Source organism: Austrofundulus limnaeus, unplaced genomic scaffold (genome assembly GCF_001266775.1).
Source record: "Austrofundulus limnaeus strain Quisiro unplaced genomic scaffold, Austrofundulus_limnaeus-1.0 Scaffold17, whole genome shotgun sequence".
Lineage (NCBI taxonomy): Eukaryota > Metazoa > Chordata > Actinopteri > Cyprinodontiformes > Rivulidae > Austrofundulus > Austrofundulus limnaeus.
The window spans coordinates 148,504-175,612 of record NW_013952419.1 but is presented as its reverse complement, the minus strand read 5'-3'; the positions used below and the strand labels follow the sequence as shown (position 1 = coordinate 175,612).

Sequence of the window (27,109 nt, the reverse complement as noted above, 5' to 3'; positions counted from 1 at the left end):
ATATATATATTTCAATATTTCTTTAAAAACATTTAGGACAGTAATGAAATCAGGTCCTGAGATCGTCAAAGCAGGCCTGAGGTCGTTCTTTGAGAGTGCTGCTGATGATGTGGAGAAGATGGTGGAGAATCTCAAACTGGGCAAAGTATCCAAGGGCAATCAGGTATGTGTTTATATTGCTGATTCTGAATATTTCAGATAATCAAACTTTATATACTTAGCACAAAAAGTAAGGAAATTTGTGTTTGGTAGATTATTTCTTTGTTAAAGTAAATGTTATAGCAACATCTGGAGGTACCAGAAGGTCAAAACAAGTGTCAATAACAACAGCAAAATAAGCTGATTGGCAGAGAAAATCTGGCAAATTTTTCATGTGCACGACCCACACACTCAGCTCTACTGCTCATCCCACAAATGCATGTTCCTTACAAATTTGGCACCATTTAAAAGGGAAATTAACAGGCTTTCCAGCAGTACAAGATTTATTGTTAAGAAGCATTGTTGCAACAAAGAAACAAGCCACCAAACACAAATTTCCTGATATTTTTTTGTGCTAAATTCACATCCTGTTGCTTCTGTCCTTCCAAGCAAGTGAAAGGCGTTTCCCAGAACATCAACTACACAACTATCGCCTTGCTTCCAGTGCTCACCTCCCTGTTTGATCACATCGCTCAGCACCTCTTTGGAGATGATGTCATTTGTAAGCTATTCCGCGTGTTTTTGTTGTTATAATATGTTTAAAGGTGTTACTTTATAGCTAAGCTGTGCTTCTTTTTGGTGGCACGCAGTGGATGATCTACAGATCTCCTGCTATCGCATCATGTGCAGCATCTACTCTGTGGGCACCGTCAAGAATCCACATGTAGAAAGGTAATGTTTTGCATAAATAACTTAAAGAATTWAAAAAATAGGTACTTGTGAGGGCTTTTAAACTCATTTTTATGTGAACAGGCAGAGACCAGCTCTTGGAGAATGTCTGGCTCACCTTGCAGCAGCAATGCCAGTGGCCTACTTAGAGCCCCATCTTAATGAATTTAACGCTTTTTCTGTGTACACCACAAAGACACCAAGAGAGAGAGCCAGTGAGTTCAAAATWTCTGTATAAATAGATTCTGTTCTCCAAAATGTTGTTAGTGACTACCAATCTTTTTATGTCCAAGTCCTCGGCCTTCCTAGCGAAGTGCAGGAGTTGTGTCCAGACATCCCAGCGCTGGATGTTTTGCTAAAAGATATCGGCGATTTGGCCGAGTCGGGGGCTCGATACACCGAGATGCCTCACGTCATTGAAATCACTCTGCCCATGCTGTGRAACTACCTGCCACGTTGGTGGGAGCGAGGACCTGAAAACTTCCCCGAGATGGAYGGTCAACTCTGCACCGAGGTCACATCAGAACATCTCAACCAGCTGCTGGGCAGCATCATGAAAATTGTCGTCAACAACTTGGGTATTGACGAGGCGTCCTGGATGAAGAGGTTGGCAGGTGAACGCAGATTAAACTTTAGCAATGCGTCCCCAGTTCACCTACTCTCTGTTGAGGTGAAGTTGCTCACTTTGTTTTCCTCTGCTAGTGTTTTCCCAGCCTATTGTCAGCAGAGCAAAACCAGAAATGCTTAAATCCCACTTCATCCCAACGATGGAGAAGCTGAAGAAACGTACATCAAAGGTGGTGGCTGAGGAGGACCATTTGAGGATGGAGGGAAAGTCAGAGGGAGATGACGAGGATGGCACGATACGTGATGAGTTTGCTGTCCTCTGCAGAGACCTGTATGCCCTCTACCCTTTGCTTATCCGCTACGTGGACAACAATAGGTACGATAAAATGACTAAAAGCACTGTTAAATGTTTTAAATCAAGACTCTCAACTAAATGTTTTCTTCTTTGTTGTTTTTTCTTTGTTGTTTTCTTCTTTGTGGTTTTTTCTTTCTTAATGTTTTCTTTGTTGTTTTTTTTCTTGATGTTTTCTTCTTTCTTGTTTTTCTTTGTTGTTTTCTTTTTTCTTTATGTTTTCTTTGTTTTATTTTTTTGTCTGTGTTGTTTTCTTCTTTGTTGTTTTTTCTTTGTTGTTTTCTTTGTTGTATTTCTGCTGCAGAGCGAGGTGGCTGACATGCCCTGATCCAGATGCGGAAGAACTTTTCCGAATGGTCGGAGAGGTCTTTATTTTTTGGTCCAAATCTCACGTAAGTATGCTTATTTGGGACATTAGCTGAAGCTAATAGTTTTTTCCTGACMTGTACTCTGTTTTTCTTCCCTTTGCAGAACTTTAAGCGAGAAGAGCAGAACTTTGTGGTGATGAATGAGATCAACAACATGTCATTCCTCACTGCAGACAGCAAAAGCAAAATGAGCAAGGTGAGGCAGTGCAAGACAGTCAGACAGTCTTGATGGTGAACTGTAATGTCAGATCTGACTTCAGGCCTCTTTAGGACAAAACTGCAAACATATTTTTAACAACTACCTGATTCTTCCTTTGTGCAGATCTTTTGTGTTGTTTTTAAAAGATTTCTGTATATTACTGACACGTTTTAGCCTCTCATTAATGGTCACTGAGTTATAACAGTTGCTTAAAAGTGGAACTTATTTGGTTTAAAATACACTCATTGACAAAATCAGTTAAGCACCCAGAAAATATTTTCTGATTTAGATGTAATTTGGTACATATGCAGAGCAGCAGTGCCAATGGAGCCATTAGGTATAACTTCAGCTGATAGATCCTGACGGTACAGTTCTTTGTCAGTTACATCCTGTCTCTGTGTGATTTATCCCTCTGGAGACAGCACCTTGGTCAACACCTGTCCGAACACGGCACATGAATTCATGGACTGCCTGATCATGTTATGTTCCTCCATCTTTCCCCACTCATATTACACTATTTTACCAAAAGTATTTGCTCACACATCTAAATGACTGTGCACAAAGCAAGATCCATAAAAACATGGATGGCAGAGTCTAGTGTGGATGAACTTGACAGGCCTCAACCTGATAGAACAGCTTTGGGATGAATTAGAGCAGAGACTGAGAGCCAGGCCTTCTGTCCAACATCAGTATGTGACSTCAAAAATGTGCTCCTGGAAGAATGGTCAAAAATCCCCATAAACACTCCTAAACCTTGTGGACAGCCTTCAGAAGAGTCGAAGCTGTTCTAGCTGCAAAGGGTGGACCAGCGTCATATTGAACCCTATGGATTAGGAATGGGATGTTCATATGTGAGTCAAGGCAGGTAAGCAAATACTTTTGCCAATATAGTGTATGTGGGATGAACTCAGATGTCAACTCTGACTCAGTTTTGATCTATCTGAACTTGAGAGTCCATTATTTAGGCTTTGCACCGACACTATCRCTGTATGCCACCACAGGGAGGTGCCACACCTGCTAACATGGGACCAGCTGTGCTTGCAGTGCCAACTCTGTTGTCCATTTGACCTGAAATTMGAATCATTGCTATATGCTCACATGACCTTCCAACATGTTCAGTTTCATGTCATTTTGACAAATTTATATGGGTGCTTAATTTTATTTTGTTAGTGAGTGRAGTTCTGTAGCCAGATCATTTTAATTAGAACTGGTTTTGCAGAAATGTTGTATTTGTTAGAGTTTTTGCTCACAGGTCTTGGTTAAACATGATGTACATGTTTTTAGCGGTTTTTAACTTAGTTCCCAGTTTTGAAACGAGTAGCAGTTCTGTTAATGAAATTCTCTCTGTGGCTGTCCATTGTGCTCTTCTTTTGGGTTGCGGCTGGGTTTCCAGGGCGGGGACACAGAGGTTAGACTTTTTTCTGCACGACCGCTGTGCTGACCGCATGGCACCTCACTTTTAGAGGAGCTTTTCATCAACCCRTCCAGCACACTGGCAACATTTGATCCACTGAACCTTCATTAAGCCGAACACACAGAAACTTACGCAAACACACGTGCATCCCTAACAGAAACACATCTAAATAGACTTTAACTTGTGAAAGTGTAAACATGATGTTAAACCGTATTAAATATTTACAATGTAAATATACTGACATTAATCTCATAAAGGATCATTGGACTAATGGGTGGGCTCCTCCTGTGGGCCATTCTCAGTCCTGCCAGTGTGTGAGGAAGGGAGTCTGGAGGCGCTTGATGAAAGTARACAACTGTAGATTTAGGTTCATGGCACTGGGCTTTACACTTAGCCAAATGTGGAAGTGAAAGTGAAAGCTCAGTGCCATCAACCCATCACTGAGTTTGCTCTTTTTTATATCATAGTTGAGTTGGAAACATTTTGTATGTCTGTTTTTCTTTTCCTGAAAGGATGCTCTTTTGTAATGTAGCTTTTCGCCTCTAGGGGACGATGTTAGTCTTCTCTGTGCTCTTTCTTCTCTCCTCCCTTAAAACGCCATGACACATCATGGTTAGTTTCCTTAGACTCCCAATTTGCCACACTAATACATGGCTTGGTGTTTAATGTCACTGAAACACATTTCTTGTTGGGTTCCCTCTTAAAAAWATATACAAAATGACCATGAACCTAACTAAAACATTAATTCACACTTATTTTATGAATTCCTCAAATTGCTTTGCACCCTCTGAACTACTCCCCTCTCACTGATAATGTTTGCTTTTTGTAGGTTAGGTCACAAAGGGTAGGTAGCCCCTAGTTGCTCTTGTTTGACATTGAACTCTGGAAAGATCACTAAATACAATCAATCTTTTCAGTTTGTTTTCCAGGTCAGCTTTTATTGTTTACTTTTACCATTAAAATGAAAACTCTCAATTAAAGACAAGAATTTTCATTCTTGAACAGGAAATGACACCTAGAAATCTAACTTTATCTGACTTGAGGCTCCTCTGCTTTTTTCTCAGGAGCAAATTGTATGAACCTGCAGATAATATGRACGACCAATAAATTCAAACATAATTTCTTATTCCCATGTTTAGATTGAAGTCACTGCCATTTTAGTGTATTGCTTAAATAATGGGTAGTTTTTGCCCAAAACAGGGCTGTCATCTGATCTGTTTATGGAGCATGCGTGTAATTGACTAAACATTTACACAATGAAGCTCATTCTTATGCAACACATTAAGTTCATAATTTAATTTGCACATTTTGGAGGAATCCAGAAAGAGCAGTTAAACAGAAGGACTGAACTCTTACAGAGCCTGAACAGGAATCTGAGGCGAGCACAGAGAAATAAACTATAGATTGTTTTTTTTTTTTTTTTGCATTACTAGTGTGATTTTTAACTGCATGGAACAAAAATAACTTCAGCAGTTTTGTTATTTAACTTTTTCTGCTTAACTTTTAACAGAGGTAACAAGAGTTTTTAGCTACCCGTACCTTTGATGGAATGCTGAATGGGTTCTCYCTTAGTTGCCTTTTTTATTATTTTTTGCATGTTTAAGATGTAATTTCACTAATTTCTTTTTATAAGACTCTTTTTTTTCTTCCCCCGTCCCAAAAGCAGTTAAATTCCCAATTTTACTTCACATTTTGCCCTCTACTTAACTCATTGAGCTCAGAGAAATAATATATATAAATTAAAGTAGTAAATTGAAATTACAAACATAATTAATGTTAAGGGTGCATACTTAAGCTGCTGCACCTCAGAACATTTATGGGACAATATGAATGCTTTGGCTCGTTGTTGTTCCTGTTCACAGGGTGGAGGCTCGGATACCGAACGCACCAAAAAGAAGAAACGAGGAGATCGCTACTCGGTCCAGACATCACTAATTGTCGCTGCCCTAAAAAAGATGCTGCCCATCGGCCTCAACATGTGCTCTCCTGCTGATCAGGAGCTCATCAACTTGGCCAAGATTCGATACTCTTTGGTAGTTTTCTTTTTAATTTAAATATACATCTTGTCAGGATTTGTAGCAGGATTTGTACCATGATAAAAGYGACATTTCATGCAAAATCCATMTTTCAAGCTGTTGCATTTTGTTCTGTTGGAGTCTCCAGGAGAGCACCAACATGTAAGGCTGGATGAACAAGTCTTCTCTTGTTCACATTTTTTAATTAATTTGTGAAAAAAAGTTTTGGTGCAGCTATGTAGTCGTAACCCCCTCCATCAAACAGCAATAAACTGCCCTGGAAGCTGGAAAGGGCAGGGTGTGAAGTATCTATTTTGGATTTAAAGATACGGCATCAAGGGGGCAGTTCCCCTGGATTGGCAGACCGGGGTGGTGGTCCCCCTATTTAAAAAGGGGGACCGCAGAGTGTGTTCCAACTATAGGGGGATAACACTTCTGAGCCTCCCTGGTAAGGTCTATTCGCGGGATGGAGAGACGGCATCAAAACGAGTTGATCTGAGACACACCTCAGAAAAAGAAGAGGGACTTGTGGAGTTAAAATAAGGAGGAATTCAGACCAAAGCATTGCAGTCCCACTTTATATAGACCCCAACTGAATGATTTAAATGTAAAAACAAAGGATTTAAAAGCATGATATGTCCTTTTAAAAACTTAACCATGAAGGTATTCAGTAGTTGCAAATATTTCCACTTACAGAGAGACACAGATGAAGAAGTAAGGGAGTTCCTGCAAAACAACCTCCATCTCCAGGGCAAGGTATCATATCTGAGCTGCAATAAGTGTTTACATCTGAAAAAAAATCAGGTTTGGGAGATCATCAGACACATCACATTTCAGAGACATCTGTGATACTTCTTTATAAAAAGGTGGACAACCCCTCCATGCGCTGGCAAATGGCTTTATATAAGGAGATGGCAGGAAAGGCTGAAGATGCTGATGCTCCGGTGAAAGTTGTTAAAAGAGTGCAGGAGGTTTCTGCTGTCCTCTATCATCTTGAAGTGGTAAGTGCTCTTTCATCTTGATATGGTACCTTTTAAATATGATACCTTAAATGTTTTTGTCAAATGGGAGTATCTCAGTTCATTTTGGAACCTATTATTCTTAGAGTTCAATCTGTTTTAATTAAAAAACACTTCTTTTGCGGGTCCAGTTTCACAAAACACAACATTGCCTTGCAACAGTTTTTCTAATGATTGTCAAATTCATTGGCCTAGCAATGTCCCTCATCAAAAACATACCAGAGTGTTGCTTTGACTCAGTCATGCATGTCTGTAGAATCCTTGAATCTCCTGTGGTAGCCACTTACACATTTGCTGGTACAAAGCTCCACCTATTTACACAAAGCTCCTCCGTGGAGCTCAGTCTGCAGCCGAACCCCCGCCCCTCAAAGCACCGCTCTGCTGAAGCATTGTTGTGAAGATGTGCTGAAGTGGGAGTGTTGGAAACGGTAGGAGGTACTTAAAGAGACGGAGGCCAGTTTCAAGGCAATGATGCAAAGTCAAATTTATTTTTGATATATACAGCATTTTCATAACAACTGTAGGTAACATAGTTATTTGATTGTGGTATAGAATTGAACTATGTGCCTGCAAAATACATAATTATCAGAGATATACAAGCATAGATGAAGATTCTTAAATCTGATCAAAAACAAAATGAAAATTTTACGTATAAAAAGCAACTTATCTTCTCAGTTGTTTTGAAAATGGCCTATATGATTATTTTCACACATTTGCAAAAGACCTCAGTGTAATTTTAGACTATGCCTTTAAATTTYATAAACAGAATAAGCTCAGTTGTCAAGATAAGATTGGGTTTTATGACGATGACACAAAAATTCATGTCTTTATTACATCTTATTTATAGATCCCTGTGGTTTGACAAGCCGTCAGACTGTACACTTTTTACAGCACTTTGGTCACTCAGTACTATTTTAAAATGTTCCATAAATAGACTTTGACATGTCATGACTTATCTATGTTGTTAAATAGATTTACAATCGAATGGTTAACCTTCAGATACGTATTCAGTAAATACCTTTATTGGGCTGTACTGTGCGTTCCTTCCACATAAATGTCATATTTCCACATTAAATAAAGCATACAGAGGAATATGAATGAGAAAAATCAGTTCTGTCTCTGTTAGACGGAGCATCCTTTTAAATCCAAGAAGATGGTTTGGCACAAATTGTTGTCCAAGCAGAGACGCAGGGCTGTGGTCGCTTGCTTCAGGATGACACCGCTGTATAACATTGCAAGGTAAGACAGTGGTTAAAGTTGTGATAAATGGTTRGTGATACTAGTATTAGCAGTTGAATACACTGCTAATACTAGTATTTAATTGTGTTTTCTGTTTGAAACAGGCACAGAGCTTCAAARATGTTCCTGGAGGGCTACAAACGTAACTGGATTCAAACTGAGGGTTACTCATTTGAAGACAGGATGATAGACGATTTATCTGTGAGATACATCTGGCATCTGCTTCATATAGAGCTGTTTTTTTTTTCTAAGTCACTACTCACTTTTCTTTTCTTTTTGTTTGCATACCAGAAAGCAATGGAGCAGGAGGAAGCAGAAGAAGAGGAGGAAAGGGAAACAAAACCAGATCCCCTTCACCAGCTTATTCTTCATTTCAGTCGTACTGCTCTGACAGAAAAGAGGTTAGACCGGTTCGCTGCGATCCTGTGAGATAAAATGCTGTTGAACCACAGCCTCAGAAAGTTGTCACACTATTCATAAATCATGAGACTGTCTCCTTCTAATTTAGTAAACTTGACACAGATCACCTTTACATGGCATACGCAGACATCATGGCAAAGGTGAGTCATGAGCAAAGATTTTAGCAAGGAGCTTTGGTATTTGTCAAGTTTTTACTGGAAAACAAGTTTTTTAAAACTTCTTCTCCATTCGTTTAGAGTTGCCATATGGGTGAGGAAGAAGAAGGGGGAGATGAAAATGCTGAGGATGAGATGTCCTTTGAGGTGCGACAGTCAGAACTGGTAATGGGCGTCCAGGGGCTAGGGACCAGGAACACAGTGGAGCGGTAGCTCTCGATGCACTGAGTGACTCATCATTGGAGCATTACGTCACAACCACATCCCTCTCTGTCTTTATGTCTCATCACATTCACATGCTTTGTCTGTGCTTGTATGCTGAATGTCATTTGTTAGTTTCTCGTATTAAAGCTTGAAGCTTTTGTTATTGACTCAATATCCTACTAACAAAATAAAATTTAAAAAATCAGATTCTAATTTTAAAAAAATAATCCTCTCACTAAAATAAATTCACTTTTAGAACAGCTTCAATAAATAGATAATAATATTAAAGGCACAGTGTGTAGGATTTTGTCAATTCTTTTAGCCGAAATTGAGATAATCACTAATGACAATAATAAAAATCATGTCTAATCATTGCAGACAAAGACCTTGTTTTATTATTTTTACCTTATAAAAAGCTGTTTATATCTCCATGGTCACGGGTCGCCATTACAGGCAGCCGCCATCTTGCACCGCCATCTTGTCTACGAAGGCTCATGAAGGACAAAATGCGGTGGCGGCGTCAAAAACGGTTTTAGTTGTAATACTATAAATGTAATATTTGTTGTCTGTCATTGTAGCTGGGATAATTTTARTTATTAAAGCTCATAATCTTACCACTTGAAACATCACTAGCCCTGAAGCTGCTGGTAGACATCGCGGTTGGAATTATCAAAGGTTTTTGACACCTGAGACACACCGTAGCAACTCCTAAGTGTATCGAAGCGGGGAGTGGGGGTGGGGGGAGGACCAGGGAGGATGATTCAACCACTCAACCACTAGATGTCGCTGAAAACAACAAATCATTCACCCTGTGCCTTTAAGAGTCTGAAATCATAATACAAAATATTTTACTTTAATGAAAGACGACAAGTTTATTCGTTTTGAGACAATATCAAATCCAACTCTTCCCTTTTCCATTGGTGGATAGTTACTCCTATTACAACTCCTGCTTCAACTTCAAAACTGATTGGTTAATCAAGATTAAGATTGTTTTCTTCTTTCTGCATCCTTTCACTTCATTTTATTAGTCATTTGTATTTTTATTGTGTATATAAAAAATCTTTATTTTTAAATAAATAAATAAATAAATAAATAAATAAATAAATAAATAAATAAATAAAAATCAAATTGTCCATCCAAAATTACACTCATATGTATTTTTAAGATCTGACAAGGAAACTGATCATTCTGACTGAAGAAAAATCTGCCTACAAACCAAAATAAACTGATTTGTACGGAGCCCGCAAGGTGACACTGGAGATTTTTTTTTCTTTTGTGTTCCCACGCAATAGTATTAAGTTACCTCGCAATACCTTTTGCGTTCCCTCGCAAAAGTCGTTTATCACTGTTGTGCCTGCTGGTTTATTAACACATTCATGTGTTCACCATTAGCGTGTTAGCCTACTACTTTAATTCAGCTTCAGAATGAATCTATCACACAACCACACATGGAAGTATGCCATATACRAATATTTTAACACAGTGCAGCCACGCAACAGCAATGTCAATTTCAAGAACTTGTGACGACACATCCTGTTTTGGTAACCAGATATTTCAAAATAAAAGTCTGATTTAATTCAGTTCATATACAAAATAAACTTTTGCGTGGGAACGCAAAACAATTTTGTGAGGTTACGCAAAAGGATTGTGTGGTAATGCAAAGATTTTGCGAGGTAACACAATAGTATTACGTGGAAACGCAAAAGAAAAAAATCCACTTGTGTCGCCTCGCAGGCTCCGTAGATTTGTTCTTTTTTTTTTTTTTTTTTACAAGGCAAAACTTTTTTAACATGCAACGTCTAGAGAAAACACAGAAACGAGCTTGTGTCACATCATTATAATACAGGTCATGGATTATTTTTTAAATTATTTAATAAACATAAGTGAAATAAATTGTCGGACCCCTTCAGGGTGGGAGTTCACCAGGTCTGCACGTCGTCACCGATTCCGTTCACAGTTTTCATGGACAGAATTTCTCGATGTCGGTTCAACCAACTCCGTCTTTCCTCTTTATTTTGAACTAAAAGTTGACTTTGACTGACAGCACTAGCTGCCTCTGCAGACCATTACCACATTCCACATGTGCAGAACCCCAGGCACTGTTCTCATTTACTCATCCTGTGCTGACAAGCTTTGTTTGTTGGCCATAAACACTTTGTGCTTTGCCCCCGATGTGTCATTTCACAATACTAAAAAAGAATAATTTTTGAAAAGACCTTCAGAACCTTTGTTAATGCCTATAAAGAAATGTGGAGTTAGACAGGCCTAAACTGTTAGGATTATTTTCTTCTATGGTTTATCTGTTTAGTTTTTGAAAGAAACAAACTTCCTGTCTGAAAATATTCAGTAAGCCTTAATAGATGTGTCATTCCTCCCTGTTTATATATCTGTTTGTTGTGTCCTTCTCTCTGTTGCTGTCCCCATTGTTCCATGTAATTCGTCTCACCATAGCACAGGTCTTTATTAACCGAATGTTACTGATCAATGTTCCCCTCCCCCACTCACATAGCATACTGACAGACTATAGTGAAAGCCAGAGTAGAACATGCAACACTAAAAGCKTTGCATACAGTCCCAGTTTTAACTCAGTTTTATGTTTTAGTGCAAGCTGGACTCAGACAAGCAGTGACAATGCACAAGTTTTAGGTCCAAATGCAAAAAAAAAAAAACACATAGTGGGTAGTTCACAGTAGTTATATGTGGGTGGGAGGGATGAGGGGTGGGATTGAGGGCTGCAAGGAAAGCCTTTTGGTTATAATGCTGAACAGATGAATGATGTTTAACTTCACAATTTTTTGTTTTTCAGCTTTCATCTTTCTGCAAATGTTATTTATTAAATCAGTTTGTTYGTTCAGTATTTTAGAGCTTTTGTTTAAAGAAGCATATATTACTGTGAAATGTCAAACAATCATGTGCAGAGGGGTTACAGCTTTTGTCCAAAGCATCTTATTTGCAGAGTTTCTGCAAKTGGGACACTTTGGAAAGCTGCCTGGCTGATGTGGTAAGCCACTGGGGCTGTTTTCTGTAGTCCAACGCTTGCTCCAGTCAGCAAACTTGAGGAAGTAGTGTAACAACTCCATTACTAATGAAATGAGATGGCAGAATGTGTGGAAGAATCAGACTTTGACATGTCAACAATAACCTTTAATTGCTGATGCATGTAAAACAAAAACTACCGTAGATGAAAACAAGCATTTAATTTGTAGATAAATAATTAAATTTAAGATTTGATAATTGTTGCTGAATTTATTTACAAAAAATATTGACTCACAGTATTGCTAAAACATTGTTTAATTTTTAGTGAAGTAATAAAGGAAAAAATAGGGACTTTTATGAAAGGGGAGTGATTTGAAATTAAAATTATAGCTCTAAATTAATAGAAATTCCTGTTTTTGGAAGAGCAGTTGTGTAAAATGAGAATAAGTATCTTACTTGACAATAGTAGACAATGATCAGGGTGCTTTTATTTTGAAGAATCAGAGGATTCTGTGGTCCTGTATCTTTGGGACCTCTGCTCCTTGTATTCTCTCTGCTCCACCTGCTTAACTCTCATTCTCACACACATACTACAACAGACAGTTTCTTTTTATTCATGAGCACAGAAATGTGATCGAATGTTAAACATTTGCGCAGCAAAAAGGCCCATCTCTCACCACCGTTAAAATTATTTGTGATTCTCCAAAGGAAGAGCTTTTGGTCTGCTGTTTTCTGCATGTCGACAGTTAAATGGAAATGCTTTATTTCCCAAGAAACTGAAGGCGTTTGAGGCAAAACAAAACTAGCTCAAGCAGTTTGGCTGCCAGTAACTGAGAAAAACAATGGAGGAAAGGAACACACCTCTAACAYCACTGAACATACAGTAAAACTCAGCTGAGCACCTAAAACTCACAGGAGAACAAAAGAACATCAGAGTACTCAAACACACAATCTAATTAGAAGCTTATAAAAATAATACTAGAAAGAAAGAAATACCTGTTAATTATATTTATTATAAAGATGGAATGAAAACACAACCCAACTTCCAATCCCCTGAACCTAAAGGTATACATTATCCTGATAAATACTAAATTAAATACCTGATCAGCAAGTCATAAAGTCGTTTTTCTATTATAGAGTCCAATCTTTATGAATATTTGATGCGYTAACAGATACTCAAAATGCTTCTTTTTTCTACAACAGGAAAAAGAAATGGAGAAGCAAAGGCTCCTGTARCAGCAGTCCAGGCTTCATAACCGCGGTGCTGCAGAGATGGTCCTGCAAATGATCAGTGCATGCAAAGGTATTCTTCCTCCTTTTAACTCAACAGTTTTCCCTCCAAACCGTATGTGTTAATACATCTGTTTCCTTTAGGTGAAACTGGCCCGATGGTATCTACAACCCTCAAACTGGGTATTTCTATCCTTAATGGTGGAAACAGTGAGGTTCAGAGGGTATGTTTTTTTTTTTTACTAAATCCTTTCCGATGTAATTTATAACTCAAAAACAATTTTTATTGTATTTTCTTTCTGTTGTCAGAAAATGCTTGAATACCTGAAAGACAAGAAGGACGTTGGTTTCTTTTTGAGTGTCCAGGCACTGATGCAGACTTGCTGGTCAGGTTTTAGTCACAAAGACGTCATTCTTCATAACAGAGTTACATAAAGTGAGGCATTCGAAGTCAATATAATTTATTGTTGCAGTGTTCTGGATCTAAACGCCTTTGAGAGGCAGAACAAGGCAGAGGGGCTTGGTATGGTTTCGGAGGAAGGAACGAGTAAGCCAGCATCTTTTCTCATTTGAGATACAGCAGCAGTCACGCTCTTGTTTTGTTATAATTTTGGAAGAAACTGAGCATAATGTTGAAAAACTTCCTTGCACATTAATGTCTGCAAYCATTACTGAATAAGAAGTTCACATTATGTCTGGATAACAAATTAAATGTACCTCAGACTACTTTGCTGTATTCTGTCAACAATAAGTGAGTATATGTTAATATACTGTAAATACAAGATGTTTTTATTGTTAGATTTATTTTATCTATATGCTTATCAGTACATATTATTTATTTAGTAGAATGATTAGTTTCCTAACGTTAAGTATTAATAACAGTAAAAGAATTTCACTCATGTAGTTTAGTTTTAACTTTAGTTAAAGTCATTCCATTTGTACGTCTAGTAGTTTGACATGCCATTTAGACTTCACCATGTTGTAGTCGTCTAATTCTGACAGTTAATTTAGAGCAGTCTACCTGGATGAATTTGTCATGGAATGTTGTTAAATTCCCCCTCCTCATCTCTCCTTGTCAACACACTGATCCTCCTTCCTGTCCCCACAATCACTGCCACTTGTCCCATCTCCCTCCTTTCACGGTCCTCAGACATGAACCTAGACCGGGGTAAATCATCTTTCCTTCCATCGGCCTCTCTGTTCTCTCATTTTCCTCTTTCTCTCGCTCCCTCTTGCTTCTCTTGGTCCATCACTTCCTTTTTTTTTTCTAACAATGTGATTTTTGTCAAGATGATTGTCCATCGCTCACAGCTTGTGTGGCCTTCTCCCACGTCTTCATTTTAAAATGTACTGAACGGAATCTAATGCCTCCTCCCTCATTTAAAACTGTTCTGGTTGTCTTAATGTGTGGCCACAAATATTGTTGTACCTCAAAACCTGTTCGTAAGTGAGCAGTAGGTTTGAGATACACAATATAAAGAACCTGCATTCAGTTTTAACTGAACCATCTCATCTCTAAAATGCAAAAGAGGGAAGTTTTACATTTAAATAGAAACCTAACTCCTCACATTTAAGTTGTAGAATGATTAGAAACATTTGGTCTCTGACTCTGATAAACTCTCACTAGATTCCTTTCAGCATTTTGATGGACAACGTCCCAACCTTGTTGACATTAAACTTGTTTGTGTGTTGATCGCAGGCAGTGGTGGAATGGGATTTTTTAAAAATACTTTAAGTTCACTTTAAAACTGTCCAAAGTTGTTTAATTGTATGAAACATTTTTTCTTATCATTTTGCCACAAACAGGTGCTAGTTTAGAACTTACTGGTCTCAAATTTCAGAGCACATTACCTTTACGCAGCCGACTTTAAGGGTAAATCAACTGATTTTAAAGGGGCAATATCATGGAAAATCAACTTTTTTTGAGTTTTATATCATGTTAAAATGTTATACTCTCATAAAAAACATGCCCAAAGCCTTGCTTTGACTCATTCCTGCATGTTTGAGAAATCCTGCAGCGTTTTTAGGCAGCCATGCTGAGGAGCAAAACGACAGGTGGGGACCAGAAACACCTCTGGGACGTGTCTTTAAGCCGAACTTCCTCATCACGGAGCACACCTACCCACCCCCCACACCCCGCCCATGACTCCTGCAGGCTCTCGGCAGTAACAGAGCAAAGTGAAAGTGAAACTTAAACTGTCTGCTGCTCTTAACACTACTGCTGACAGTGAAGCTCTTTTCAGATTCAAAATACCTTTGAGGAAATGTATTTTCAGATGCCAAGTAAACTACATCATAGCACACCCCCCCTCTACAAACACACTGAAATGGGTGAGACAGAAGCGGAAGGTGGTTCTTAAAGAGACAGAGGCCAATTTCAAGGCATTTAGAAGAGGAAATGATGAGGAGATAAGTTTATTTTCTATTTAAACATAAAAACAGCATTTTAATAACAGCTAAAGGTGACATAGATACTTTATTATGGTATAGTATTTAGATATATGCCTGAGAAACACATAATATTGCCCCTTTAAATTTATTATCTTTGTGTCTGAAATAAACTGAAGCAGACAAGAGATGTTTGTTGCTGTTGTCATAATGTGAACTTGGACAAATCTTAGCTACAAAAAATAAAAATAAAAATCTAGATTTGTAAATAAATAGATAAGACCTAAATGAATAATTGTGAATGGCATCATAATTTATACAGCAGAAATAGTTTTTTTTTTAAAGTAAGACCTGTTGGTGGCAGAGATTTTGAAATCTAGCTGAGATGGTACTTTTCAAAACAAGTGAAAACACTTTTTTATGTGCAACTCTTGGTATATTTATCAGTTAGAAATTTAATTTCTCCTTTTCTTTTTTACAGTCTTTATTGCATTTGTGTTTTTCTGCTATAACATCAGCGATAAATTCCAGTTCACCCCTGCATATTGTAAAGTTTTGACTTTATTGCCACAGTTGTTTTATGCAACAGAACACTCATTTTTAAGTTAATGRGTTTTTTTCATTGGGGCTGTATGTTGGTTGTTGTCAGTGTTTATCTGCACCTTGTTTTGACACGATTTTGTTTTGCATGTGGTGTTGCACATGCTCGATGTTGACTGACATGCGACTATATCACAGAGCGCACTGTATTTTTTTATTTATTGTGATTTCTACAGTTTAGTGTCATTCAGTTCTTGATTATCAGAATAAACAAACGGTAGGTGTTGTGATGTGTGAGTCTTAAACCTGTTTAGAGATGGTGGTAAGTTGAGTAATACATTTTATTTATTATCTGTTACTCAGGTAAAATGATTCAGTTATCACATAAAATATTACTTTTAATTTATAATCTATCTTAAAAATCCTATTTGTTTTATTAATTTTCTAGATGAGAAAGTGATGGCAGATGATGAGTTCACCTGTGACCTATTCAGATTCCTGCAGCTGCTCTGTGAAGGCCATAATAATGGTGGGAAATGCTCTTTTTTTCTGAAGGAAGGTTGAGCTAAAATCAAATCAGTAATACGTTTTGTCAGAAGCAAACATTTCAAGCTGATTATCTGTGTTTTGCTGCAGATTTTCAAAACTACTTGCGGACACAGACAGGAAGCACAACAAGCATCAATGTCATCATCTGTACTGTGGATTACCTCCTCCGACTACAGGTGCACTTGGACAGTAATCTATCCTGCAGATGGTGCACTTCATAAAAACTTTAAATAATGAACTTGAAGCCAAAGCCTGGGATTAAAATGACACAGAACATTTCATGAACACCCAACATTAAAATCAAAACAGATAATTCAGACAATTGTAGTATTTGCACATTCAAAGTTGAAAGATTTTTGATTATTATTTCTTGTTGCCCTGTTTTGTTTTTGTTTTTCCATTCTAGGAATCCATCAGTGATTTTTACTGGTACTACTCTGGCAAGGATATCATTGACGATCCAGGCAAAAAGAATTTCTCCAAAGCCATGACGGTGGCAAAGCAAATTTTTAACAGTTTAACTGAATATATTCAGGTACATTTTTCACAAATTACGCATAATGTGCTGGTTGGTTGTAATTTGGTGTGTAACAAACAGCTTTTGTCCTCAGGGTCCATGCACCGGCAACCAGCAGTCCTTGGCCCACAGCAGACTGTGGGACGCTATCGTGGGATTCCTTCACGTCTTCGCCCACATGATGATGAAGCTGGCCCAGGTACAGTTGTAGAAACAATCAAATTCAAATAATTATAGAAATAAAGAAACATTGTGTGTTATTTCAGTTTGAAAACATTGCATTTGTCTCATTAACATTTTCAGCTGTGAAGGCTGAAGGTCTTGTATTTGTATTACAGTTTTATTAGTTGTCTAACCCAAAATGCAGGCAAAAGAGGCTTGATAAATACAAAATAAGTATTTATTAAACAAAAGGTGCGAACAAGGCAGCCAAACTTCCAAAGAAACTGGAACTCAGAGGATCAAACAGGAGGGAACAACATGAAGATGTGAAAACATGAAGCTGGCCTCCAGACCTGACACAGAGAGGAGACTATAAAGAGACAATTGACTATGAGGGGCAGGTGGGAGTGGCTGGCTGGGGAAACACAGGGAAGAAAAGTGAGACAAACATAAAACAAAGCAGAGATGCTCATAATGTCATGTCCACAGGACTTTTTAAATTGCCAAGTCTTTAAGACTGTTTTAGTTTATGCATTTATTAGTGTTTATCTTGTTCACAAAGACAAACCTTTCTCACAATCTTTATGTGACACACTTGCCAGCTTTAGGATAATTGAGCCTAAGCAACTATTTCCTTTATGCTTAAAAACTGCATTTCGAGTTTCAGACCTCTTTGATTTCTTTCAATGTACATGGTAAAAATGGTATTCGCAGTTCAAAACAATGTTCATGTTCAGAGTTGTTCTTTATTTTTTCTGACACATACAATGAATCAATCACTGTGCCTCAAAAAAATCTGTCATGTTTTGTAAACTTTCCAGAAAAAAACACTTTCTAATTTTAGTGTGTTTAATCATTTCTAACTGATTCTGCTAGGAATAAGGACAAAACAGCATTATATCTTTGCATCAGTCTGTTTTTTTTATTTGTTTTTTGTTTTTATTTTCATTAAAGAAACACTGAAAACWGTGAACCAGATTTAGAAACCTGTTAGTGTGAATCCAGGTCATATCGGGACATTTTATGGCTGCTTATGAATAATTTAATCCCTTGTTTCTCTTGACTCTGCTCAGCTGCTTTTAACTCCCTGAACCAGGCCATGGCCACATTACCCACAATTCCACCTGTTTGTGAACTGCTTAAAGTTGTCATTAATCAAAATAAAATCATCTGATTTTTGTTAAACTAAAAATTACTATACTATATTTATATTTTAGACCTCATGTGATAATTGATATTTCAGTCAATATTTGTTTAAACATGCTGTATAAGTAGTGTTAAACCTTTTATTTGAGTTTTCAGTTTCCCCAAAGACTAGTGTGTTTATTAGGGCTGTGTATTTGCAAGAATTTGGCGATACGATACATATCATGACAAAGGGGTCACAATACGATATATCCCGATATATTGCGATACTGTAAGCAAGGCAAAATATTGCGATTTTTTTGGTCCAAAAACTCTGTTAAATAAAAACCTCTTACTGGGGGAAAAATGAAAAACCAAAATTCATTGTCTCAGAAAATTCTAAGATTACATAGACATAATTTTGATACATTTAGCTGTGTTCTGCTTTGTATGTGTCTTATTTTATTTGTTTCACATTTCTTATTTCATCCATGTTTTCAATTATCAGACTAAATTTGCCAATAAATAGTTTGAAAATATATTTTTTGCAGCTTTTAGTTTTTAATATTAATTTACAATATGGTCACCCAACACTTAATAATAGCCTCTACCTCAAGAGGTAGAGGAGCCAAATGGCTGGCTCACTGCTGCCAACTAGTGGTCAGAYGCTGAACTACAACATAAAAATGAACGGCTGGCAGGAAAGRTGACATTTTAAACCTTAATAAAAAAWAMCGARACAGGGCTTTAGAATATCGATACATTATCGGGAAATGAAATATTGCGATATTTCAGTGTATCGATATTTTCTTACACCCCTAGTGTTTATATTGCTTCTCTTTGTGGCTCCATAATTGACATTATTTTAAAATGTGTGTATTTTTCAACTACAGGACTCCAGTCAGATTGGTTTGTTAAAGGAGCTTCTTGACCTGCAGAAAGACATGGTTGTCATGTTGCTCTCATTATTAGAGGGTAAATAAGCTTTTATAAATTGCTTATTTGATTTAATTATGACTTAACCCTTTTTATCCTTTTAAAATCTTGTTTTTATATTTTACTTAGGGAACATAGTAAATGGCACCATTGCGCGTCAGATGGTGGACATGTTGGTTGAGTCCTCCAGCAATGTGGAGATGATACTCAAGTTTTTCGACATGTTCCTCAAACTAAAAGACATTGTAGCTTCAGATGCTTTCCGTGATTACATCACAGACCCCCGAGGGCTGATCTCCAAGAAGGACTTCCAGAAGGCCATGGACAGTCAGAAACAGTACGCCCCTTCTGAGATCCAGTTCCTTTTGTCCTGCTCAGAGGCTGATGAGAACGACATGATCCACTATGAGGAGTTTGCCGGTCGTTTCCAAGAACCTGCCAAGGACATTGGCTTCAACATCGCAGTACTGCTCACCAACCTGTCTGAACACGTACCCCATGACTCCAGGCTCCAGAACTTCTTGGAGCAAGCAGAGAGCGTACTGAACTACTTCCGCCCTTTCCTGGGCCGCATAGAGATAATGGGCGCCAGCAGAAGGATCGAGCGCATCTACTTTGAAATCAGTGAAGTGAACCGCCGACAGTGGGAAATGCCGCAGGTGAGAGAGTCCAAACGGCAGTTCATATTCGACGTGGTCAACGAAGGCGGGGAATCGGAGAAGATGGAGATGTTCGTCAACTTCTGCGAGGACACCATTTTCGAGATGAATATAGCTTCCAAAATTTCAGAGCAGGAGGAAGAGGAAAAGGGGGAAGAGGATGATGAAGGAGACGAAGGCGGAGGCGAGGGAGGACAGGGTGGGGCTGCGGGCAGCACAGGGGATGAGGAAGGTAACGGCGAGGGAGGACAACCCGAATCGACCTCTGCCTTCGCAGACTTTCTTCACAGCATGTCCAGCTTCCTGAGCATTTTCACTTTCCGTAACCTTCGTCGGCAGTACCGCAGAGTGAGAAGGATGACCTTCAAGGAGATCATTGTGGCTTTGTCCATTTTTTTCTGGACCATCCTGATGAGTATCCTACACTTCATCTACAACGTGTGCAAAGGCTTCTTCGTGATCATCTGGCAAGCTCTGTTTGGAGGTGGCTTGGTGGAGGGAGCTAAAAATATCACTGTGACAGAGATTCTTGCAAGTATGCCGGATCCCACACAGGATGATGTGCATGGAGATGGACCAGGGGAGACAGGGACAGGTGAAGAACAGGATGCTGGAGGGCTAACAGACACGGGTGAGACTGGGAGTGGTGAGGAAGAAGAAGAGGATACCCAAGAAAATGAGGGACGGATCCCAGGAATGGATGCTCCAGGTGGGCTTGGAGATATGGGTATAGAGGAACCTGTTGAGCCCCCAACCCCTGAAGGAACTCCTATAGCAAAGAGAAAAATGGTTTGTGGAAATAAAATGGATGTTTTCATTTCAGGGTTTTAAAAAGTTGGGGCGTAAGTGTGATCTGTCAATCACCAAGTCTTGTTTTATTTTGTCACAGGCGCCAGAAGAGTCCGATGCAAGCCAAAAACCTCCAGAGCCTGCTCCTGTAGAGGAAACCCCTCCACAACCAGAAAAGTCTGAGTAAGCCTTAATATTTTTGTTGTTGTTAATAAAGGTCATCCACAATGCTATAACATACTACAATACAATAAAATGGCACTCGTAACAGAGGAATACAAAAACTAAAGGACAAAGTCCATCCAGAAATGACAACCATCTACAAACACAGGAATGTTAAAAGGATTGTACATTTGCAGCTGTATTAATCTGACCTTTAGAGATTACAAAAATCATAGAGTAAGTGTTGTGTGTGTTTATGTTTTCAAGTGCTGAATCTGGAGAGAAATCAGAAAAAGAACCAAAAAGCAGAGAAGAACAGCAGCCACAACAACTAAAGAAATGTCCACCAAAAAAAGAAAAGAAGCAGAAAAAGGAAGGAGGTTTTCAAATCTGGACTGAGCTGGAAACCCAAAGGAATAAATTTATGGTGACACAGTATCTTCTCTTTATTTTAAATGGGATCTATTGGCACAATTGTGGTGGTATTGTAACAAATATCCATCTGTCTTTACTAGAATTACCTTTCGAGAAACTTCTACAACCTGCGCTTTTTGGCTCTGTTCCTTGCATTTGCCCTGAACTTCATTCTGCTCTTCTACAAGGTAAAACAACACCATTATATTTATATTTAAATTATTGCTTCTTTTGGTCAAATGTCACCTTTATGGACTATAACTGAGTTATGAAAAGGTTCTTCTGTTTTAATGTTTCTCTGTTGTGTTAAGGTATCTGATACTCCGCCTGAGGGGGAGGAGATGGAGGGATCTGGACTTTCAGAGGGAAGCGAGCTGTTTGAGGGCTCTGGCCTGTTTGAAGGCTCAGGAGAAGACTTTGAGGGATCTGGACTGAATGGAGGCGGAGATGAAGATGAGGAAGAAGTCCTGCTTTATTATTATTTAGAGGAGAGCACTGGATACATGCAGCCAACACTGGCCTTCCTCGCCATCCTACACACAGTCATTTCATTTATCTGTATCATTGGGTACAATTGTCTAAAGGTATACATGACCCAGTAAGAGATATATTTTATGGTATTTCAGAGATTTATTTTTAAACACATGAATCTGAACAGTTTTTGTTTCTGTCAGATTCCACTGGTGATCTTTAAAAGGGAGAAGGAACTTGCAAGAAAGCTGGAGTTTGATGGCCTCTACATCACTGAGCAGCCTGAGGATGATGACATTAAGGGACAATGGGACCGATTAGTCCTGAATACACCGTAGGAGCTAACAAAAGTGTCTCTTTATCAAATAAACCCTTTCTTTTTGGTTAAGGTAATAAATGATTTTGTTTGTCTTTGCAGCTCTTTCCCAAACAACTACTGGGACAAATTTGTCAAACGAAAAGTGAGTTCTTGTTTGTTGTGGTATTAAGGTTGCACATGACCGTGTGTAATATAATGTAATGTCTGCTTGTCCAGGTCCTAGATAAGTATGGAGACATTTATGGAAGAGAAAGAATCGCTGAGCTGCTTGGTGTTGATTTAGCCTCTCTGGATGTGAGTCAACAACATGAGAAGAAACAGGAGGAACCAGACAACTCGGTGTTTGCATGGTAGAGTACAGCTCAACCAATCAGGACGAGCCAATGAAGAACACGTGACTTAAAGTGCCTGCGGCATGTGTATCCTACAAATCCAAAAAAGTCAAAGAAAACATCTTTCTATTTAAGAAATGTGACATAATACACACATTTTGTCACATAACATATTTTCTTTTGAACTTTGTTCATCTAAAATGAAACAGGAAGTGACATCAAAGGGAAACTCATTAAGAAAAGGAACTTCCTGGTCTTTGTTTATTGAAACAATATAATTTAAACTCTGACTCTTCATCTTTCTGAAAGTGACTCAAAATAACCTAAAGAAACATCAGATTCTTCTCTACAGCCTGTGTTGTTTGCCTCTGTAGCTCTGTTCTTACGCAGACATTCCCCTTTGACATCACTTCCTGTTACTTCACATGTGAATATCTCAACAACTGTTCATCTCAGTGGAGTGATTTTTTTTGCAGTATCTTATCAATATTATATTTCAAAAAATGCGTTCATAAATATTACAAAAAAAAAAAATGTCACAGCCCCTTTAAACCTGAAATGATTATTTTAAATGGAACGTTTTGTCTTTCAGGTTGACCTCCATTGACATCAAGTACCAGATCTGGAAATTTGGAGTTGTTTTCACTGATGGTGTAAGAGAATGTGCACTTGTGTTTTCCACCCAGTTTTGTTCTGTTCACATTTCTAATTTAATGTATGTGTTTCTGTAGACTTTCCTTTATCTCTGTTGGTACCTGGTGATGTCCTTGCTTGGCCATTACAACAACTTCTTCTTCGCCTGTCACCTGCTGGATATCGCGATGGGTGTGAAGACGCTCCGTACAATCCTGTCCTCAGTCACACACAACGGCAAACAGGCAAGAGCAGAAAAACACTCTACTAAAGTATTTTTTTTAATCTAATCCGTCCAGACCAATATTTTTATTATTTTTCACGTCTCCGCAGCTCATGATGACGGTGGGCTTGCTGGCCGTGGTGGTGTACCTTTACACTGTCGTGGCTTTCAATTTCTTCCGCAAGTTTTACAACAAGAGCGAGGATGAAGATGAACCAGATATGAAATGCGATGACATGATGACAGTACGTCACGACTGGTTATAATTTATATGACTTTTCATCACCTCTTAGCGTGAATGTTTGCATTTGTCTTTCCCAGTGTTACCTGTTCCACATGTACGTGGGCGTTCGTGCCGGCGGAGGCATCGGAGATGAGATCGAGGATCCTGCAGGAGATGAATATGAGCTCTATCGAGTGGTCTTTGATATCACTTTCTTCTTCTTCGTTATTGTCATTTTACTGGCCATTATTCAGGGTAAAGACAAAGCATGTGACCTATAAAAGACACTTCTTAAATGTATTTATGTTTTTTATTTAATTAAAGTAAGTAAGAAACAGTCTTTTACGAGAGATTTTCATAAAAAGCTTCTAATTATCATCTTATATAAAACCGCTGCAGGTCTGATCATTGATGCTTTTGGAGAGCTCAGAGATCAACAAGAGCAGGTTAAAGAAGACATGGAGGTACACTTTAATACTTGTACTTGAAAACAACATTTTCAGTTTTGTTTAAATAAAAGGTTGTAATCCTCATCATTGATTTTTTTATTTTTCTCAGACAAAATGCTTCATATGTGGCATCGGGAGTGACTACTTTGACACAACACCGCATGGCTTTGAGACCCACACTTTTGATGAACACAACTTGGCCAACTACATGTAGGCGTGTCACCATTGTGTTACAGTTTTAACTGCTTGTAAGAATAAGAAAAAAAATAATATCTGCATATTTTTCAGGTTCTTCTTAATGTATCTTATCAACAAAGATGAGACGGAGCACACTGGGCAGGTCAGTGTAAGATTTATTATTATTATTGTTGTTGTTGTTGTTGTTATTTCTTTACTTGTCTTTTCAGGATAAATTTGAATTATTGTTATTATTGTTTGTGTTTTAGGAGTCGTATGTGTGGAAAATGTATCAGGAACGTTGCTGGGACTTCTTTCCTGCTGGAGATTGTTTCAGAAAGCAATATGAAGATCAGCTTTCTTAGCCACATATTTATATTTTAATCAAAACACAAAAGAGAGCTAGTGAACTGCAACTAATGGGCAGGATTTCCAGCAAACTGATTTTTGTCATTAAAAATGTTAAGTGGAAATATTTTACATGAAGTGCCTTAGCAGTGACACAGTTTGCATCCCAACACYCACAGGGTGCATGTATCTGTAACAGTGTTACCTGGAATTTAACTACAAACCTTGTCTTCATCAGGTTTTGCTTTAGCAACTTTTTACTTGTGATTTTTTTCTCCTCAGTTTTGTCAGCGGTGCCTCTGGAAATGTTTTAATGTGGGGGCGACTGAAAATCCTGGGGTGGCACCAAAACCAAAAGCCATAACAGAATTTCAGGAGATTTGTTCCATTGTCYTATTTGATAAATACAGCAGTACAGGAGTTAGGGACTCACCTTCAGAAATACAGATATATACTTTAATTTTTTTATTTATATTTATATTACTTATTAAGAAATCACTGTCACCACTCAACTTATTGAAGCTTGTTGTCTCCTAAAATCATATTCATAAGAAATTAGTGAATGAGACCCTGAGTTTTGTTTTGTTCAAATACTTCTTTATGTTTGGTTTGAATTTTTTGCATTTTATTTATTTATTTATTTATTTATCAGAGAAAATGAATTGGTGAATAAAACTGTTTGATAAAAATGTTACTAGGATTTTATCTTCATCCTAGTTTGTGTCATTCATGTACCAGCAGTAATAGCAATTTAGTCATTTTTAAACTAGTCATTTTTAATTTGACAACAAAACACAGCAAAGGTTGCAATAAAACATGGAGCAGGAAAACAAGAGTAAATGTGATCGGTTAAAATTCCCCAAATAATTGTTTTTAAAGTTGGATGTTTTTTTCTTTCTTTTTTTTAATTACTTGGATTTCAGAGAAGCAGAACAGTGTTCACACCATAAATGTGAAAATGTGCAACTTTTACAGTTAGGATTCTAGGATTCAAGAAGGGGTCAAGAAAATGTGTTTTTAAAAAAGTCATCAAAAAGTGTTTCYGATCAGGCTTTTAATTTACCACCATTCAAAGTCTTTGTATTTGAATTCAAGCTGCATTTGAATAAATAAAAACCATTTAATACATTTACAGTTCCATGTCATTTTTGCATTTTCTTTCTCATGTTATAAACAGCAGGTGTCGATGTTTTTGAACACTTATATTAGTCAGATTGCACTACTGAAAATGTGTATTTGTTCTCAATCTATGTAAAATAAGTGATATGACAAACATGAAAAAAAAAGATTCTGCAAAGCTGTTTTAGCCAGCATCTCTGCAAATTATCCATCAGTTTGCGTGTGACATCTCAACCTATTTTTTTTTATATCAAGCCGCTGAGCTCTGGAGCATCCCAGCTGACTGGGGATTAAGGATGGGCTTTAAAACTCACATTGAACCTCATGTGCTCTGTGGAACATCCTCAAACATTTTCCTCTGAGCCGGTTCAGCTGACACACATCGTTTGGGAGCATGAACGTGTCCGGGGTTCACCATGGGGTGCTCAGGATGTATGGTGAGTTGGATCAATGTCAGCATCTAAAGGTTTTTCTTTTCCTGTATTTAACATGTAGCTATGGGRATATTTTGCAGTTCACTAGATTATTTTTGGTACTTCTAAAACATGATGCAGAACTTTAATGAATGTTAATTTTATGAAGGATTTGAATGGGAATAAATAACATGAAGTTGTGATTCTAATGATAAAAATATCGGATCTTGTAATTATAATCTTATCAAGTAGAGTAAAAAGCTTATTTTAAATGACTAATAATTTGAGTTAGCATCTAATGCACTGTAAAAAGTGATTTGCTTACCAGGTGAATTTGTTGTGAATATGAGTGTTTTTGTTTGGTGCTTTGTACCGATCGAACCCAACGTCCACAGCCCCCTGATCCTCCCACCATCTGACTCCCTCTAATCTAATCTGGTGGGATGATGGAGCGACACAGTGTTCACTCTTTAATCCACATGTACATTTCTCACGCCGCTGCCATGATCACCGGGACCCCGCCTAATGTCAGTGTTCCCGCCCCTCCCTCCTGTCCAGGTGGATTTCTTTTCAAGCAGTGGAAGAAAAGGTTTCTGCGTCTGACCGCTGAAGGCAGCCTCTTCGTGTGCCACGATACGCTCTCTCCCCCCGACCAGATTGTTTTGTTGCAAAGCGACTGCGAGGCAATCGTGGAGGGCAAGGAGATCCTGGACCTGCCTAAACTGCCTTCTGGTGCGTGCAGGGACTGCTGCTTTGCCCTCATCCTTCCTCAGAGTAAATACCTGTTGCTGCTCTCAGAAACCCCCCCAGAGTGCAGGTGAGTTTCTCACTGCGTACACATTTCTAAATTGCCATTTTCRTTTTTTATTTCCTATACATTTTTATTTTTTTTTTGTATTTCACCTTAATTATATGAGAACATCTCTGCAGTTATCGCGGCTCTTAATAGCAATGAGTTTTCTTTATCAGGAACATACTTAGCACATTCTGTTCCTGTTAACCGTATTCATATTAAAGCATAAATGGATGTGTTGATGTTTGTGTTTTTTCTCATTTTTAGTCAGTGGCTGAATGTGCTGAAAAAGGTGAAAATGGTAAGTTACATGTGTTTTTTTGGAGTAAATGCTTTGAGAAAT

At 38.1% G+C, this 27,109-nt stretch overlaps 2 protein-coding genes across 3 annotated transcripts in view; both read left to right on the top strand.

Annotated features, from left to right (window-relative positions):
• Positions 1 to 25,570, top strand: part of LOC106514048 (ryanodine receptor 1-like) — a 49,895-nt gene extending 24,325 nt beyond the window's left edge. The window contains 42 exon segments of the mRNA XM_014003132.1: positions 31 to 163; positions 589 to 700; positions 789 to 870; positions 952 to 1,082; positions 1,161 to 1,481; positions 1,570 to 1,810; positions 2,091 to 2,178; positions 2,258 to 2,350; positions 3,747 to 3,761; positions 5,630 to 5,800; positions 6,479 to 6,538; positions 6,649 to 6,783; positions 7,928 to 8,040; positions 8,145 to 8,241; positions 8,332 to 8,441; positions 8,549 to 8,600; positions 8,697 to 8,780; positions 12,999 to 13,098; positions 13,170 to 13,249; positions 13,335 to 13,411; positions 13,499 to 13,572; positions 16,402 to 16,482; positions 16,590 to 16,678; positions 16,909 to 17,037; positions 17,114 to 17,218; positions 19,200 to 19,281; positions 19,372 to 20,690; positions 20,791 to 20,873; positions 21,120 to 21,279; positions 21,368 to 21,454; positions 21,578 to 21,850; positions 21,941 to 22,071; positions 22,156 to 22,198; positions 22,273 to 22,406; positions 22,981 to 23,041; positions 23,120 to 23,266; positions 23,355 to 23,489; positions 23,566 to 23,722; positions 23,867 to 23,931; positions 24,026 to 24,126; positions 24,205 to 24,256; positions 24,363 to 25,570. Coding sequence (XP_013858586.1) covers positions 31 to 163; positions 589 to 700; positions 789 to 870; positions 952 to 1,082; positions 1,161 to 1,481; positions 1,570 to 1,810; positions 2,091 to 2,178; positions 2,258 to 2,350; positions 3,747 to 3,761; positions 5,630 to 5,800; positions 6,479 to 6,538; positions 6,649 to 6,783; positions 7,928 to 8,040; positions 8,145 to 8,241; positions 8,332 to 8,441; positions 8,549 to 8,600; positions 8,697 to 8,780; positions 12,999 to 13,098; positions 13,170 to 13,249; positions 13,335 to 13,411; positions 13,499 to 13,572; positions 16,402 to 16,482; positions 16,590 to 16,678; positions 16,909 to 17,037; positions 17,114 to 17,218; positions 19,200 to 19,281; positions 19,372 to 20,690; positions 20,791 to 20,873; positions 21,120 to 21,279; positions 21,368 to 21,454; positions 21,578 to 21,850; positions 21,941 to 22,071; positions 22,156 to 22,198; positions 22,273 to 22,406; positions 22,981 to 23,041; positions 23,120 to 23,266; positions 23,355 to 23,489; positions 23,566 to 23,722; positions 23,867 to 23,931; positions 24,026 to 24,126; positions 24,205 to 24,256; positions 24,363 to 24,458 — 5,899 coding nt within the window. The 3' untranslated portion in view covers positions 24,459 to 25,570.
• Positions 25,571 to 25,833: 263 nt separating this feature from the next.
• LOC106514047 (uncharacterized) overlaps positions 25,834 to 27,109 on the top strand; it is a 2,609-nt gene continuing 1,333 nt past the window's right edge. The window contains exons 1-3 of one of the 2 annotated variants that reach the window (XM_014003131.1): positions 25,834 to 25,997; positions 26,532 to 26,790; positions 27,034 to 27,067. In XM_014003131.1, the coding sequence (XP_013858585.1) occupies positions 25,955 to 25,997; positions 26,532 to 26,790; positions 27,034 to 27,067 (336 nt within the window). In that variant the 5' untranslated portion in view covers positions 25,834 to 25,954. The other variant, XM_014003130.1, reaches the window with a different exon arrangement.